The 18,993-nt window shown below is 38.5% G+C and overlaps 1 protein-coding gene across 3 annotated transcripts in view; it reads left to right on the forward strand.

Annotated features, from left to right (window-relative positions):
• Nucleotides 1-18,993, forward strand: part of LOC109253323 (signal recognition particle 54 kDa protein) — a 69,584-nt gene that overhangs the window by 41,779 nt on the left and 8,812 nt on the right. Inside the window, exons 1-3 of one of the 3 annotated variants that reach the window (XM_019426173.2) lie at nt 4,987-5,150; nt 5,248-5,368; nt 11,224-11,397. The exons of 1 other annotated variant lie outside the window; for it this stretch is intronic. In XM_019426173.2, the coding sequence (XP_019281718.2) occupies nt 5,276-5,368; nt 11,224-11,397 (267 nt within the window). In that variant the 5' untranslated portion in view covers nt 4,987-5,150; nt 5,248-5,275. One more of the 3 variants, XM_019426172.2, reaches the window with a different exon arrangement.

The raw sequence follows: 18,993 nt of genomic DNA on the forward strand, positions 1-18,993 counted from the left end.
TCTTTTACATATAGCTTTAGTACATACAAATATTTCAGTAAAAAATGGAAAAAGCGTTTAAATGCAAAGGAATTTTAGCTTGATGCTTGTGTATGTGGTAAAAGCAAGTATTTTACAGTTTGTATGAGAGAGTAACCAAGGAATTTGAATAAGTTCTAATAAAAACTAGATCTGTGAGAACCATGGCTAAATAATAACAAAATGTATGTAACTTTTGATCTTCCTTAAAACCCAGAAATAATTTTAATAAAGCCAAATAAGTTATATCCAAAACTAGAAATCCATCATCACACCTCATATTTAGATAATTTTGTTCATTGCTTGTATTTACCAGATTCGAAACGGAGTGGTCATCTTCAAAATTTTGCTCTAAAATCCAATTACCATACTCTCAATGTTAAGCCATTGCATTAAAGTTGAGCCTAACATCTTCTTTGCTTTCGAGTCATACGTTACAGGAATGATGAATTTATATCTCCTATGTTGGGGGCTTAATTTAAATTTAATTTCTAGAGAGTTGAGTAGTCTAAGAGTTATCTTTGTTAAATAGTTGTTGATGTGATGTGAAATTTTGCTATGATAGTTTTTTTCCCATACTTTGCAATTAGAGGGGAGTAACTTTGTGTTCAGTGTCAAGTAGTTGCTAACCCAAGAATCTAGGCCCTGTCTCTACTGACCTGGTATCTCTGATATGGGTATACTGAGTATGAGGTAATTTCCAGATACTTTTAAAGTGAAAATATACCTTGTAATCTGGTGATTATGGCGTATTTCCTTTGATAATATGCATGTGGTGCCACTCAAGTTCTTTTGAGTTTGGCATGCTTGTGCTACTATCTGCAATTTTCTCATTACTTTTCTCTCCATCTGAAATTATCATTTGAAAAGCATGTATCTTTTAGCTTCATTTGGCTTACAGGGTTCTCTCAGCCTAAAACAATGCGTTTCCTGGTACCAGTTGAATCTAAATGGAAAAACAGTCAAGTAATTACACAGCAGTACCTACCTGTAACAAGGATAATTTAGATGAATCTGATCCTTAGACAATCTCCTACCTCCTCATAAAGGCTTTACCTTCTCATGGGAAGCAGAAGGGAGTAATACCCTGTGACTATGGTATATTTTTAAGCAACACATGGCTAAAGTTTTGTGAGCTTCTTTACAGAGATAGGTCTCCTGTCTGCATCAGTGAAGAGAACATGCAATATCTGCCTACCTGCATAGTTTATGAACCATGCTTGCTTGCTTTTTATGATTTTATAATTGAATGAGAGAAATTTGTTCCTCAGTGACCCAAAAGAGGTAAGAGTTGTTATTGGATATGTTCACGGGTCCATAATTTCTGACTTTGGGAAATCAATTAAGGGGGTCAGAATTTCATTTCTGGTAGAACTGGTGCAAGAAATATCTGCTGGTTTCTTCACACTCAAAATATAGGAAGTGTGAAAACCTTCAGTTGATGTGTGTCTCTTGATTTTCTGCAGTTTCCTTCTTACTGTGTTAAGAGGAACAGTGGATAATCTTGCCCTGAGATAAATGGCATCTTTGTTTCCCCAGTTTTCTTGAAAAATAATGGACATAGGTCACTGTATAAGTTTAAGGTTACAGCATGATAGCTTGATTTATACATATTATGAAATGATTACCAAAATAGGTTCAGCTAATATCCATCTTCTCATGTAGGTACAGTAAAAAAGAAGAAGGAGAAAAAATTTCTCTTTGTGATGAGAATTCAGGATTTATTCTTAAGTTTTCTATATATCGTATATCAGTGTTAGCTATAGTCATCATGTACGTTACATGGAAAGATCCTTAATTGTGGCAATCCCTATTTTTATTATTTATTTATTTATTTATTTATTTATTTATTTATTTTTATGTTTATTTTGAAAGAGAGCTGGGAAGGGGAAGGGAGAGGAGAGAGAGAGAGAGAGGGAGGAGGAGGGGGAGAGAGAGAGAAAGAATCCTAAGCAGGTTCCACACTGCCAACACGGAGGCTGATGTGGGGCTCCATTTCATCAACTATGATACCATGACCTGAGCCAAAATCTAGAGTCAGACGCTTAAGTGACTGGGCCACCCAGGTGCTCCGTTGCAATCCTTATTACAGCTTTATACTTGTTTTTTTGATTATTGTCAGAAGACTCCTAGTGTTCTACGGACTTCAGATTAATATGTACAGTTTTCAACATTGAGATTACTGTGTTTAGGCAGAGTATACAAAGAACCTAATATTTTATGACTAATGCCATATAAAAGATTCTGCTAGTTGAATATCAGTAGTCTATTCTTGAGACAAAAAAAATCTGACCAAATTGCAATGAAAAGAAATGTGCTCACATGGCATCAGATAAAACCTGCTCACTTGGTATTTTCATTTGTTTCTTAAATATAGGGCTTACAAATGGCTATATCTTAGAATAGACTTCAAAAATATACACACTTTGATAATTTGCCTCCAGATCTTTTCATCTATCACATTCACCTTTGATGTAGGGATTTTCTGCCCCTAATAGCCCATTTTCTGACATTTTCTTTCCCAGAGGAGCAGAGTAGCTAAGAGTATAGGCTTCAGAAGCAAACTGCCTGACTTTGAATCCTTGCTTGGCTGCTTACCTGCTGTGTCCATGAGCAAGTTTCTTTCTTCCTTCCACCCCCTGCTTTTTTTTTAAAGTAAGAGCATGGGCAAGAGGGTCAGAGAGTGAGAGACAGACAGAGTCTTAAGCAGGCTCCACGTTCAGCACGGAGCCCATCGTGTGGATAGATCCCACATCCCTGGGATCGATGACCTGAGCTGAAATCAAGAGTCAGATGCTCAACTGACTGAGCTACCTAGGAGCCCCATGAGTAAGTTTCTTACTCTCTCTAAGCTTTTGTCTCCTCATCGGTAGAATGTTGGTAACTATAGTAGTACCTCACAGCTGTTAGAAGTGAGGAAGAGTTCATACAAGGAAAGTCCTTAGCACAGTATCTGGGCTCCATAAGTGAAGCCACTACTATGATTTAAAAATTTTTTTATGCTTAAATTCAACCTAAAGTGCATTTTTCGTTTTACCACTTTATTTTTTCTTATGTGTCATTGATAGTGATCCCTTATTTGAGGGATGGGATAACTTAAAAACATTTTCTATTAAAATATGTATGTAGCTATGATAAAACCATAAGAAAATCTTGTTTTATTTGATGGACATTCCTGGTTATCAAGTTTTAGTCAGCTTTGTTTTCCTAGCTTTTCAGAGAAATAGGTGGATCCAACTACACCTTTTTAGATCTATAAGCACCATTAAGTGATAAATTTAGGCCACAGTTATGTTTTCAAGTAGATATATTAATATCTGGATGTGTTTTTTTGTCATAGTGATATAATACAACTCACACTACCAAGGTAAATGAAGAAAAGATTTGACATACTGCTTTTTTTGCCCACTTTTAGTTGACCTATGACAGTCTGGAATAATGACAAAAATGTTAATGCCCAAAATAAAACCATTAGAATTTCTATGTTTTTCTGTTGCTATCAGTCCTTCATTTGTAATAGACTGCCCTTCAAATGCTAATTTGTGTTAAAAAAGTAACTCTTAGGAAATGCTTCCAGTTCATATTGGGATATGACTTGCATTTTGAATTTTCAGTTAACTAAGAAATACACTTGTAAACTATGAACACAAGTCCTGCTTCAGCAGTGAAAATTGTAATTTGATGTTTAATTACCAATTTGCAAAATAAAATCATGCATTTATAAACATTCCACAAAATTTTTAAATAATATCATTGATGTCGTTAAGAGGAAAGGGATTTTGAATACATGTAATGCAGAACTGTTCTTGTTTATGAAAGCCAAATCATAAGGTCTTTAACAATTGGCTCTTTTTCTTTTCAGTTTATTGCAGAGATTGTTTTTGCTGTTTTGGACTGTCTCAACCTTTGCTAATGACACTAGGCAGCCTCAGATCATATTACTAAAACCTGTTTACCTTAGCAACAAGCTAACTTGATTTTATTACCAGAAAATGGATTATGAATTCCCAAACAATTATTAAAATGTTGGTTTTCAAATAATCAACTTTTGTCTTTAAGGTTTTTGGTTTTTTAGGTTATAGTTATATGCAGGATAGAAGCGTACAAAAATATTAAGCAGAGAGTAAGGAAAAACAATTTTTGTACAAGAGAGAAGGGAATATTTAAGATTACAGGGGTGTGGACCTTGTTGGGGTCAGGTAGAATTACAGATACACTATGCCATAACTTTGGAGAGTATTTCTGGATTTTGACTGGCATAAAAATGGAATTTAAAGTATCATATAACGCTCCCTGTGGCCCAAATAATGTATTTTATTTTTGACCTCTACAATTCACAAAACCTTGTGTGAAAACTTTCATACTAAAACTACAATAAAAATAATTTTAGCTGGAAATGCTCCAACTAGTTTAAGTAATACTGTAATCGGTGCAATCATGACTTTAATTTGGTTGAACATTGGGAAAAATGGGAAAAAATCCCCTTATACATGCACACACGCCCCTAAAACATAATAAAACATGCCTTGTATTTGTCAAAATGGAAACTTGCGGCTGCCCTTTGCCCTCCTTCAGATATCACTTAACTTTTTCTCTAGTTATACTTAAGTATTTCAGAGAAGTGTAAACAAAATTTACCTTTCAGTCTCTTATTTTACGGGTATTTTGGCTAGACTGTCATCCATGTTAGGAATGGAATATGCAGCATGAGCCGTACATCTTAAAATCTATTTGACAAACCTTTGAAGCATACTACAAGGCTGTTTGGTTTTACAAGTGCAGAAACCAAGATCTGGGAGGGTGACTGCCCAAAACGCAGCTGCTGCATGGCTGCCCCGGGATCCCCAAGACCAAGCTCCAGGTGCAGGTACGAGGCATGACGTCACCGTGGTGCCAGGCGGCGGCTCCGAGAGCTGCGGACGTGGGCTGGGCCGGAAGCGGTGCTGCTGGCGGCCCTCCTCGCTCCGCCCCACGCGAGCTGGTCGCTGAGTCGCCCAGGCCGCGGTCTGCGAAGCCGGAGTGGGGGGCGAGGCGCCGGCCGGCCCCGCCCCTCAGGCGGGTCCCACCCATCAAGGCAGCCCCACTCCTCCTGCCTTGGCGTGGCCGGGCGCGGCGCGAGGTGGGCGCTGCCGGTGAGTGCCAGTTCGTGACGGCCGGCTCGGTCCGCGCCTGGGTGGGGAGGCGGAGAATGGAAATGGGCTTATCGGCCATTACGTTCTATCTTGCCAGCGCCAGCAGCCCTGTAGCGGTGACAACGATGGACCCGGAGCCTCTGAGCCGTGCGGAGGGAGAAGCAGTAGGAGCCTCTGGAGCTGCGGCCGCCGCGACGTTCAGGGAATCGACTCGGCAGGTAGGTGGGGCCGGCGAGGGAGGTGGCGGCGCGGAGGCTGGGGCTAGGAGAGACTAGCCGAGAGGAGACAGCCCTCGTCCGCCGGCTGCCCTCTTTGGCCTGCCCGGTGTTGTGTTCCTCCGAGCAGGCCGCCCGCCGGAGGTGCGTTTCGGGGTTCGTCCTCACGGTATCCTCGCCTCTGCCCAAAGGCACCGGCTTGGGGCAAGGGGCGAACGCCTCGCCACAGCAGGGCGTCCCTCACCAACCCTTTCCGCTGGCAGCTCTGCGGACTGTGGGGGGCTCCCGGGGGTGCTATTCCTGCTTGGGGTCTGCGAGCGAGGAACGAAGGCGTGGCTCCGAAAGGCTGTCCTTAGAGTAGCTGGAAGCCAGGTGACGGCGGCTTCAGACACTTCTCTGCCTCTCCTTGTGCAAGCGCCTGAGTTGTCTTGTTTGTGCCCTTTGGTTAGCTAATAGCAACTATGTGCTGAGCGTTTACAGGCTTTCTTTCACTTAATCCTGATAACTTCTGCATGATGTGGGCGTTATCCCCATTTCACTCGCGGGGTAACTAAGGCTCGGAGCTGCCCAATAGAAGCATAATGGGAGCCACATTTTCTAGTAGCCATTACTTAAAAAGTAAAAAGAAATTTTAATTTTTAATTGTATATTATTAATATTTTATTAACCTAATTTAACAAAAAACTTAAATATGTAATTAATGTGAAAGTTAACAATGAGATATTTTACGTTCTTTTTGGTACAAGGCTTAGGAATCCTGCGTGTGTTTTAGACCTACTGCACGTCTAAGTTTGGGCTATCCTCATTTTAAGGGAGCATTAGGCACATGTGGCTAGTGGTTACTGTGTTGGACAGCAGAAGTTTAGAGAGGTAAGGTCTGGAGGTTTGTTTTGTTTTCAGTTTGATAGCTTAAAGTAGTAGTTTAGGGGAGCCTAACTGGCTCAGCTGGTGGAGCATCCAACTCCATCTCAAGATGGTGAGTTCAAGCCCCACTTTGGGTGTGGAGCCTACTTTAAGAAAAATAATAAAGTGTCCCTTTATTAAAAAAAAATAAAGTAAGGGGCGCCTGGGTGGCTCGGTCGGTTAAGCGTCTGACTTCGGCTCAGGTCATGATCTCGCGGTCCGTGAGTTGGAGCCCCGCGTCGGGCTCTGTGCTGACAGCTCGGAGCCTGGAGCCTGTTTCGGATTCTGTGTCTCCTTCTCTCTCTGCTCCTCCCCTGTTCATGCTCTGTCTCTCTCTGTCTCAAAAATAAATAAACATTAAAAAAAATGAATAAATAAAGTAATAGTTTAGGAACTTTGGCCAAGTAAAACTAATGAAGAAATTGTTTCACCTGAAACTAGCTTATTAGTACAGTGTGGGCCATTAAGAACCTCGAGTTGCTCCTATGTAGAAATCTTTCCACCTTCAGTGGAAATGAAGCTTTTTGGGTAGCTTCAGTTTTGAGACTAACCACCACCTGAATGTAAGACATTTCCCCCAAACTACAGTTTCCTAGGGAATAGTGCGTGAATGCGAGTGTAGCTTCTTGTAGTATAGAACGTAGTTTGCATGAACAAAAACTTTTCTCCATACTAGTTTTTATATGGAATTTCTTGTTTTTCTCCTACTTGAGAAGGAGAAAAGTCATCAGCAAGAAGGAATTCAGGGGCAACACTAATTGATTAGGGAGCCTCTTTTCATTTTCACTAGAGACCTGTTGCTGACAGGTACATGTGAACTGGACCTTTAAGTCTGTAGTGTTCGATATATTTTCATTTGGTTTTTCCTTCTGTTGTTATCATTGTTTTCATCACTGCTTCAAGCTTTGAATCACTCTAATAGCAAAGTAAACATACCTGTATTGATTTATCAGCTAAATATTGTTTGAAGAGAGGCTCTTTGTTTTTTGGTGTAGTGATATTATATTATTTTCAGATTCCTGGTTGAAACATAATAAATATCTAAACAGTAAAGGAGGCTGTTGAACAAAAAGTAGGAAGTCCTAAGAATACCCCCATCGCCAGTATCTCACATTCACTTTCACCAAAAGTAAGTTTCTGTTGTGATCATTCCGAGATTTCCTATGCATATATCGTCTCTTCTGCATTAAACATAAATAGGTTCATACTATACAAACTGTTTTCTGACTTTCCCTTTTTTGCTCTCTCATTCACATTCCTGAAACAGAAACATCTCTGGGAACCCCAGATCTATGCCTTTGAGCATATTTAGAGCAAAGAGGCCCAAGTGGGGACTTGGGTGGAAGGAGAGCCTCCTGTCCTTGATCAGTTGTCTGAACTGAGAAATTCTAAATGCAGTGTAGGGAAAGGAGTAAGAAATAGGAGCTTGGCTCTGTGTTTAGAATTTCACCTCAAATCAGGCCATTCAGTACCTGTTGTGATATCCTATCAGGCAGGTTCTTTGACTAGACTTTTAACCAAAATCTGAGCCTCAATATTATTAAAGGAGTGAAAATTTTAGTGCTACACATTCATTTATGTAGCACCTCTGATACCAAGAACTTATGATGTGCTAGGAACTATCTAGTGAAGGATACACACTGTGCCTACTTCCATGTTGCTACCTAGTTGGGGACGGTGACACAGAATAAATTCCATGATGTGCAGTACATGTTTTAAAGAAGTTCTTGGTGCTATGAGACTGTATAAAAAGAAAATTGCCGTTAAAATCAGGCCCCGAGGAACTAGATAAGTAAATTTACAGTCTAGTCTGGTTAACTATAAAATGTGAATTGACAATGCATCTATTAATTTCCTGATGTTAGGAACCTCTTTTTTCGGATCTTTGGAATTTGTTAAAATGGAATTTGTATTATGGACTGTGAAATTTTTCTTACTAAGAGGTTTATTGTTTATCAGTAAAAAAGAAACATTTGCAAAATTCAGAGAATAACTTTCATTTATAATTGTTGGGAATTTTGCACCAGACTATTTTCATTTTCTGGTTGGTTTTACTCATCAATGCCTCCCTTCACTGTTCCCCCTTTCTTTTTCCCTAGAGGTTGGAATCACATGTCATAAACTGTCTTTCACAGGTTTTTTTACTTGCCACTCTTGTTCCTTAAGATGATGGGTTGACCAAACTATAGCCTATGGGCCAGATTCCCACTAGCCACTATATAAAGTTTTTTTGGAACACAGCTGTACCCATTTATTATGTATTGTCCATGGCTGCTTTCACAGAGTTGAGTAGCTGTGATAGAAGCTATATGGCCTGCAGAACCTAAAATATTTACCATCTGACCTTTACAGAAAAGGTTTGCTTATTCCTGTTTAAGAAGATAAACCTAAAACTTGGGTTTTATTGTATCAAAAATTAATATTAAATTTTTAAAAGGAAGCCATTAGATAAAAGTCTCTTTAATAAAAATCTTTATATGAAATGTTACTAGAGCAAATAAAATGCCATTTTTAATTCTATATTGTGTGTAGAGAATATTACTCAAAGTTTTGTTTAAACTTAACCTCGGTGTTGGAGTGAAAAATAGGAATCATGTTTCAGCCTTCACCTTTGCAGGTTTTAAAAAATCTTTTGGAAGGAATATTGCCAAGAGTCACAGCTAATGGAGATAGTAGCTAAGTTTATACTAATTGTTATGAACCAGCCAGAATGTTTTGATGTATTCAAGTTGTCCAAGGAAGGAAGGTAAAGTAGTTGAGCCAATGAGAGATATGCCTTCTCCTTTGCCTTTATCTAAGAAAGGAAAAATTAAGCCGATGAGAAATTACCAGAGGGAGCAGTGAGAAGCTGCTTCTGCTCTAATGGGGGTGGAATGGGACATGGTGATGTGCTGTGAAAAGTCTCAGCTCTGTCTACCGACAGGGACTGTTGCTTTGGCATCAGATCCATCCAGATAGTGTGATGACTGGAGATATAACCCAACTCCTCTGACTTTCCCTTGCTTGTGAAGGGATCCGCAGAGCTGAGTAATGGTTCGGAAGGAAATATTGACATCAGAACACCTATAAACCAAATCTTATTTCAAGGGGAAAAATGAAATTGAGTAGGAATGGCTCACTGTGCCTAGGGACCAGGTAAACCTGGTGGACTATTTGTTGTCCATTTTGTTTGTGGACATAATAAATGGGCTGGTCTTCCTTTATTAAGGTCCAGGATTTGTTTGAACCTTCAAGACAGGGTAGGGAGAATTGTGGCTTTTGTTTTTTCAGGTTAATCCAAAGATAGCCCCTGCTCTCAAGATTTTCATGATCTCAGTTCACTGTACAGGAGTTGTAGATGCTGTCAGTGATGTCTTCGTGTGTCTTGGAGCAATGTATGTGTTCTTTGAGTTGGTTATAGCTGGATTCAGATCCTGGCTAATGACTAAACTTACCTTTGGGAAGTGAAGAACAGAGAGGCCATATATTTTTTCGAAGAAGGAACTTAGAGGATTAGAGAAAATAATGCAAAAGTAAAGTTACTTACATTTGTATAACTGGGCAGTTCTAGTCCACTATTTTTATCAGTATAATCCCATCTCTGCAACTGCAGTTCAAAGAATTTTCCTGTTGGTTGAACAACATTCATGGTTTTAAATTGTTTGGTCGTATATACAAGTGTAAGACTCCTTATAGAGGACGAAATTTTTGAACTCTGGACTATTCTACAGAATCCCACCAATGTGGACTCTAATCGTGGCAGTCCTGTAGTCCTATATCATTTTGTTTGTTTAGTCATAAAATTATATCAGTAATACATGAACATATTCTCATCACAAAACAAAGAAAACTACAAAAAAAGAATAACAGGCCCCCTTGACTACTCCCTTGCCTCAACCTCTGCCCCTGTCTTAGTACCTGTCCCTAGGAGTAACCACTTGCCAGATTTTTCTTCACAATTGCACTGGCCTTTTTGAAATATTCTAGTAAGGAGATGAAATAAAGCCTTTCTTAGGAGTTTAAACTTGAGGCAAGATGACAGTGAAAAACCTTGTCCTCTCCCACAATGTGCATTTACTCTGAGTTTGGAACATGGCTATATATGTGAGGTAAAATTAGTATTTCCCTGGAATGAAATTTGAGTGAAATGAGAATTCCATACACACTGTTATACTGAAATTTGTAAAATCCTTTTACTATCAGGAAAACTGTTGTCATCTATACATTATTGACTAAGAAATATGGAAATTTAGAGATAGAACACTATGGCCTGTTTTCCAGATTTGGTTTACAAATGAATTTTATTTGGACTGCACAGTTTAAAATTTTTTTTCGGTTTGAATGTCTTCATGGGGGATGCTTTCAACCCAGGGTCTACCCTTCCCTATATAGTTTTGCTCACTTTTGGTACCAGTTGGTGTTAAAAAGCATTTTAATTAGGAACTTTTGGGTAAAGGAGAGATACAGAGTTAAGTTATACTAGTTTTGTTTTGCCCACACATAGCTAAGTCCAAATCCAGAGATGTAGAATTCTCTGCCATGAACTGTTATTTTGTTTTATGTCTCTACTGTATGTATATGTGCATCTATATGATTTTCCTTTGATATTGTACATTAATCCATAATTAGCATTATTCTTTAAATGAGTGAAGTCCAGAGTATCTTCACATATTATATAGCATTGGAATTGCTATGACTTGAAGTGCAGTGCTTGATTTCTTAGCTGTTGACTTCAAGAACGTTTATTGGTTAAGTTCTATTTTTTACCCTCAGTAGTGAGTGTGCATGTGTTTGCTTTATTATTCATTAAACTCCACATTTATGCTGACACTCTTGTGTGTATGTGACCTCTTTTAAAAAAACATTTAAGGATTGGTTTATGTTTCTTAATTCCCTACAATACAGCAACTAAGAATCTTTTCGCCATTTGAAAGATTAACCTCACTTGAAACTCATTATCTTATTATTGACATTAGATGAATAGTGAAAGAGGCTTTGAAAATGTAGAACTCGGAGTCATAGGAAAAAAGAAGAAAGTCCCGAGGAGAGTCATCCACTTTGTGAGTGGTGAAACAATGGAAGAATACAGCACAGATGAAGATGAAGTTGATGGCCTGGAGAAGAAAGACGTTTTGCCTACTGTTGACCCGGTAAGTTTGATACTTCTGTCAGTGGTTTTTAAAATTGATTTGTTTCCCCTTAAACATTGAATGGAAGGGGCCTTTTGAGGTTTAAATTAACTATATATTGATTATCAAATTATACATTATGATTTTGGTAGAAAATAGTATTTTTACAAATATGGATGGAAATATTTCCTGCATTTCAGTAGTCTGAAATCGTTTGAGTGTCAGAATTCTTTGTCAGTGTGGCTAGGTTTCTTTAAGAGTTATCTTACTAAAGAGTGTTTGAATTCCAGTCCCTTTGAATTAAGGACTATAATAGTTTCCACCTAAAACTTAGGATTTGTCAGTTCTTTTTTATATTGCCTCAAAGTTTAAGTAGAAGATGGGAGTGTACAGGGATGCCTGGGTGGCTCAGTTGGTTAAGCATCTGACTTCGGCTCAGGTCATGATCTCATGGTTCGTGGGTTCAAGCCTATGGCAGGCTCTGTGCTGATAGCTCAGCGTCTGGAGCCTGCTTTGGATTCTGTGTCTTCCTCTCTTTCTGCCCCTTTCCAGCTTATGCTCGCTCGCTCTCTCTCTCTCTCTCTCTCTCTCTCTCTCAAAAATAAATAAACATTAAAAAAAATTAAAAAGAAAAGAACATGGGAGTGAATAGTTCTTAATTTTATGTGCCTTATCAGCTAAATTTAAGAATTTCTAAATTATACATGATGTACTATAAAATTATAGGACTAGCTGTACATTCTTAAAAAGGAGTGTTGTCCTTCTAAGTAGGTTTTTGAGAGTTTAGTTGATCAATATTTACTGACTTTCTAATGGGTTCTCTTTCAGGCACTGTTGATACAGCAATGGGTACATAAATTTCTATTACATGCTAGTGGGCAGACAGATAATAAATACATACTATAATTATTAGACTGAAAATTGCTATAAAGAAAATAAACCAGGATAGCAAGATAGAGAATTATTAATTTGTATTTGATTTTAAAAATGTTATTACTAGTTTTTTATTAGATTCCACTCTTCATAAATTTTGGTTATTAAAAAAACATCAGATCCAGAGTCTCTACTATAGAATATATTCAAAGGACCGTGCAGTATACTCTGATGGCATTTCCAAATGCATGCAAAACATTGCAGAGGTGTTTTATGCAGTGGGAGAATTGTTGGAATAAGTGTTTTTTTGGCATTTAAATTAATTTGAAGGGGTGGGGTGCCTGGGTGGCTCAGTCAGTTAAGCGTCCAACTTCGGCTCAGGTCACGATCTCGCTGTCCGTGAGTTCGAGCCCCACGTCAGTCTCCGGGCTGATGGCTCAGAGCCTGGAGCCTGCTTCCGATTCTGTGTCTCCTTCTCTCTCTGCCCCTCCCCCATTCATGCTCTGTCTCTCTCTGTCTCAAAAATAAATAAATGTTAAAAAAAAAAAATTAAAAAAAAATAAATTAATTTGAAGGGATTCTTATTTATATACATTGTGTATATATGTATGAATTTAATTTAATTTAATTTTTATGTTTATTTATTTTGAGAGAGAGAGAGCATGAGTGGGTAAGGAGCAGAGGGAAGGGGAGAGAGAATCTAAAGCAGGTTCCGTGCTGTCAGCATGGTGCCCGACGTGGGGCTCACAGACGGTGAGATAATGACCTGAGCTGAAATCAAGAGTTGGTCACTTAGCTGACTGAGCTGCCCAGGTTCCCCTTAAAAGTCATTGTCTCAAAAGTTGCTCTCTACTTACAAAGAAACTGATAATAAAAGCATTGCGTAGAAACGAATGCATTCTTACTACTTTCCTAAAGATTAACTCTTTTTTAAAAAAGCTTTATTGAAGTGTGCCTGTGTGGCACAGTCAGTTGAGTGTCCAGCTCTTGATTTCAGCTCAGATCATAATCCTGTGGTCATGGGATCAAGCCCCACATTGGGCTCCACACTGAGCGTGGAGCCTGCTTAAGATCTCTCCCTCCCTCCCTCCCTCTCTCTCTCCTCTCTCTCACTTTCTCTCCCTCTGCCCCTCAACCCTTACTCTCTCTCTCTCTCTCTCTCTCTAAAAAAAAAAAAAAAGGAAATAAAAGCTTTATTGAAATACAGTTCACTTGGCATACAATTCACTGATATAAAGTTACAGTGACCTGGCATTTATTTATTTATTTAAATGTTTTATTTATTTTTGAGAGGAAGTGCACAAACAGGGAAGGGGCAGAGAGACAGAGAGAGGATCTCAAGCAGGTTCCGTGTTGTCAGCATGGAGCTCAAACTTACAAAGCAAACCATGAGATTATGACCTGAGCCAAGATCAAGAGTTGGACACTTAATCAACTGAGCCACTGAGGTGCCCCAGGTCTTTGATCTATTTTGAGTTAATTTTTGTATATGGTTTGAGGTATGGGTCTAACTTCATTATTTTGCATGTGGTTTTCCATTTTTCTCATTCTTTTCTCATTGTATGATCTTAGTATTCTTGTCAAATTTGATCATAGAATGTGGTTTTATTTCTAGACCCTCAGTTCTCCTCCACTGATATATGTATATATGTCTTTCCTTGTGCCAGTACCACACTGTCTGGGTTACTGTTGCCTTATAGCAAATTTTGAAGTTGAAGGCATTGAGACTTTCTACTTTGTCCTTTTTCTCCCAAGATTGTTTTGACTATTCTGGGCCCCTTTCAATTCCATATGAATTTTAGAATCAGCTTGTCAGTTTCTGCAAAGAAGTTAGCTAGGGATTATGTTGAATCTGTAGATAAATTTTAGAGCATTGATGTCTTAAGACTTTTGATTCATGAATCTTTAACTTCTTTAGATCTCCCTTAATTTTTTTCTATACTGTTTTGTAATTTTCAGAGTATAAGTTTTATACTTCATTCTTAAATTTATTTCTAAGTGTTTTTTTTTTTTTTTTTTTGATGCTACTGTAAGTGGAATTGTTTTCTTACAGTTTTCTTCTCTTCCAATCTGGATGCTTTTTATTTGATGTTCTTGCCTAATTACCCTAGCTAGAACCTGCATTACAATGTTGAATAGAAGTGCTGAGAAGTGGCCATTCTCATCTTGTTCTAAATCTTGCGTGAAACTGTTCCATCTTTTACGGTTAAATATGATGTAGCCATGAGTGTTCTGTAGATTCCCTTTATCAGTTTGAAGAACCTCCCTCTATTCTTAGGCTTTTTTTTTTTTAAATCATGATGCAGCCTTAAATTTTGTAAAATGCTTTTTCTGCATCAATTGGGATGGTTTTGAGATTTTTGTTCTTTATTCTATTGGTATAGTGACATTAATTGATTTTTTGGATGCTAAACAAGTCTTACATTCTTAGGATAAAACCCACTTGATCATTGTATATAATTATTTTTATATGTTCCTGATTTGGTTTGCTGGTAATTACTGTGAATTTTTGCACCCATATTCATAGAAAATACAGGTCTGTAATTTTCTTGTAAGGTCTTTGTCTGGTTTTAGTACCAGAGTAATACTGGCCTCCTAAAATGAGTTGGGAACTGTTGCCACTCCTGGTTTTTTGGCGGGGGAGTAGGGGGGAAGAGTTTGTAAGAATTGGTATTCTTTTATTTTTTTTTAAGTTTATTTATTTATTTTGAGAGAAAGCAGGGAAGGGACAGGGAGAGAGGGAGAGAGAGAATCCCAAGCAGACTCTGTGCTGTCAGTGCAGAACCTGATGTGGGGCTCGATCTCATGAACTGTGAGATCATGACCTGAACCGAAATCGAGTCTGATGCTTAACTGACTGAGCCACCCAGGTGCCCCCAGAGTTGGTATTAATTCTTATTTAAATGTTTGGTAGACTTTGCCTGTGAAGCTGCCTAGGCTTTTCATTGTGTCTGGTTTTTTTGTTTTTGTTTTGTTTTTGTTTTTTTTAAAGTTTATTTATTTTGAGAGAGGGAAAGAGTGCAAGTGGGAGAGTGAGAGAGTGGCAGAGAGGAGGGGGAGGGAATTCCAAGCAGCTCCACTGACAGTGCAGAGGATGACTTGGGGCTTGATCCCATGAACTGTGGAGTCATGACCTGAGCCAAAATTAAGAGTTGGACGCTTAACCGACTAAGCCACCTGGGCACCCTGTGTATAGTTTTTTTTTTATTATTATTACAGAATTGTCTTCTTTCTTTTTAAGTCCATTGTGGCAGTTCTGTTTATTTCTTATAGGTAAGTTATCTAATTTGTTGTCATGCAGTTGTTCACAGTATTCCTTTATAGTTTTTTCTGTTTTTTTCATTTCTGATTCTAGTAATTTGGGTCTTCCTTTTTCTTGGTCAGTCTAGCAAAAGATTGATCAATTTTGTTGATCTTTTCCAAGAATGAGCATTTGGTTTCATTGATTTTCTCTTTTATTTTTTTTCTCCATTTCATTAGTTTTCACTCTGGTCTTTATTATTTCCTTCCATCTGCTTGCTGTAGGTCTAGTTTGCCCTACTTTCTCCAGTGTCTTGAGGTGGAAGGTTAGGTTATCTTCTTTCTTAATTAGCTATGAACTTCCCCTTCTAAAAAAAATTATTTTGGAGAGAATGTGTGAGCAGGGGAGAAGGGCAGAGGGAGAGAGAGACAGAATCTCAAGTAGGCTCCATGCTCAGCCTGGAGCCTGACACGGGGCTCAATCCCATGACCCTGGGATCATGACCTGAGCCAAAATCAAGAGTTGGTCATCCAACTGACTAAACCACCCAGGCGCCCCTGAAATTCCCTTTTGGAACTGTTTTAATTACATCTCATAAATTTTGTGTGTTACATCTTCATTTTCATTCATCTCAAAGTATTTTCTCTTTGACCTATTGGTTTTTTAAGAATATGTTATTTATTTCCCACATATTTCTTTTTTTTTTTTTTAACTACTTTTTTTTTTTAAGTTTATTTATTTTTGAGAGGGGGGAGACAGAGAGAGAGAGAAAGAGAAAGCATGCAGGAGGGTTAGAGGGAGAGAGGGAGGCAGAGAATCTGAAGCATGCTCTGTGCCATTAGCTGATTGTGGAGCTCGAATCCACTGACCATGAGGTCATGACCTGAGTTGAAATCAAGAGCCAGTTGCTTAACCCACTGAGTCACCTAGGCGCCTCTATTTCCCCCATGTTTCTTAAATTTTCACATTTTTTTTTCTTTCTTGATTTCTAATTTCACCCCCATGTGGTTGGAGAACATACATTGTATTCTTTCTCTCCTTTTAAACCTATGGAAGTTTGTTTTATGGATATCAGCATCTGGTCTGTCGTGGAGAATGTTCTGTACATACTTGAGAAAAATGTATATTCTGTTGTTGTTAGGTGGTGTGTTCTATAGATATGTTAGGTCTGGTTGGTTCATAATGTTTTTCAAGTCTTCAATTTCCTTGTTGATCTGCCTGATTGTCCTATTCATTATTCAAAATGGGGTGTTGTCTCCAGGTGTTATTGTTGAGTTGTCTATTCCCTTCATTTCTGTCAGTTTTTGTTGAGTCCCTCTTCTGAATTTTTCATTTTAGTTATTACACTTTTCAACTACAGAATTTCTATCTGGTTCTCATTAATAATTTTCATTTTTTTATTGATTTTGTCTTTTTTTAAAAAAAAATTTTTTTTTAACGTTTATTTATTTTTGAGACAGAGGGAGACAGAGCATGAACAGGGGAGGGGCAGAGAGAGAGGGAGACACAGAATCTGAAACAGGCTCCAGGCTCTGAGCTGTCAGCACAGAGCCCAACGCTGGGCTCGAACTCATGGACCATGAGATCATGACCTGAGCCAAAGTCAGACGCTTAACCGACCAAGCCACCCAGGCGCTCCTGATTTTGTCTTTTTGATGCAACATTGTTATTCCTTCCTTTATTTCTTTAATTATGGTTTCTGTTACTTTGATGTTTTTTCTGTTAAATCCAACATCTAGTCACTCATGGGTAGTTTCTGTTGCCTGCTTTTCTTCCTGTGTACAGAGTATACTTCTCTGTTTCTTTGCATGACTCTTAGTTTTTTGTTGGAAATTGTACATTTTAGATAACATATTGCAACAACTCTGGATACTGCCCCTTGCCTTCTCCCTCTCCTCCCTCCCACCCAGTCTTATTATTTGCTTGTGTTTTTGTTTTGTTTTGTTCTGTTTAGTGACTGTTGGATTATTTTAGTGAAGTCTGTCTCCTCCCCATGTCCTGTTCTCTGCTACAAACTAGCTCCTAAAAAAAAAAAAAAAAAAAAAAAAATGGGGGGGTGCCTGGGTGGCTCAGTCGGTTGAGCGTCTGACTTCGGCTTAGGTCATGATCTCACAGCTCGTGAGTTCAAACCCCATGTCGGGCTCTGTGCTGACAGCTCAGAGCCTGGAGTCTGCTTCGGATTCTGTGTCTCCCTCTTCCGCTGTGCCCCTCCCTCATTCATGTTCTGTCTCTCTCTCAAGAATAAATAAAACATTTAAAAACATTAAAAAAAAAAAAAAAACTAGCTGGCCTATAGTTTAGCCTGCATCTTTATAGACTCTAAGAACTTCCTCTCAATTACCTTTCACCATAATCTCTACTGATTTTGAGAGCACCCTTTGGGCTTGAACTTTTCCAGCTCTGTTGCAAATGAAGTCAGTTCCTTTGGGAAAAGATTAGGAACTATCTGTTTTATGGCTTATTCTCCTGGGCAAAATCTCTTAACCAGAGCTCTGAAGTTGGTGGTAGGGACAGTGGTGCATTTCTGAGTGACACACCTACTTTAAGAGCTGACTGCTTGGTGGAGGTGAGGAGCCTTAGATCTTTTTGGTTTTTTTCACTGCCTCATGAACCGGGCCTATCAGTGCCCCAATATTCTTAGTGGCACCATGCCCATGGTATAGCCTCCATTCCATGAATGGGGGCTGACAGAAGGAATCCCCTACCTGTCAACTGCATTTACCTGGAACTTAGTCTCAGTAATAGGTGGCTTGTGGGCAGGATCAGAAATGCTGATTGATGGCCTATCATGCAATATTTGTCCTTCTGAGACTGGCTTATTTTATTAGCATAATGTCCTCAGTTTCATCTAGGTTGTTGTATATGATAAGATTCCCTTCTTTTTTACGGTGAATTTTTCAATTATATGTATACACCACAATTTCTTTATCCATTCATTTGTCAGTGGACATTTAGGTGTTTCCACATCTTAGCTGTTGTGAATAATGCTACAGTGAAGATGGGAGTGGAAATAACTCTTCAAGGTTCAGATTTCAGTTCTTCTGGGTAAATGCCAATATTGTAAATGGGAAAAACAGCAGGATAAAGAAAGTATGACAGTGTTGTAAAAAAACATACACACTTAGGAAAAGACTGAGAAAATATACTAAAATATTAATGATAATTATTTACAGGTAGTGGAAAAATGGGTGGCTTAGATGTTCTTTATATTTTGCCCCATTTTCTAAGTATTATACAGTAAATAAGCATTACTTTTGTAATCTAAAAATAAGTTGTTCAGTCCCAAAATTTGTATGGAACCACAAAAGACTCCCAATACCCAAAGTAATGTTGAAAAAGAAAACCAAAGCTGGAGGCATCAAATCCGAGACTTTAACCTGTATTACAAAGCTGTAATCATCAAGACAGTATGGTACTGGCACAACAACAGACATATAAATCAATGAAATAGAATAGGAAACCCAGAATGGACCCACAGATATATGGCCAATGAATCTTCAACA

Source organism: Panthera pardus, unplaced genomic scaffold (assembly GCF_024362965.1).
Source record: "Panthera pardus isolate Hobbes unplaced genomic scaffold, ASM2436296v1 HiC_scaffold_24, whole genome shotgun sequence".
Lineage (NCBI taxonomy): Eukaryota > Metazoa > Chordata > Mammalia > Carnivora > Felidae > Panthera > Panthera pardus.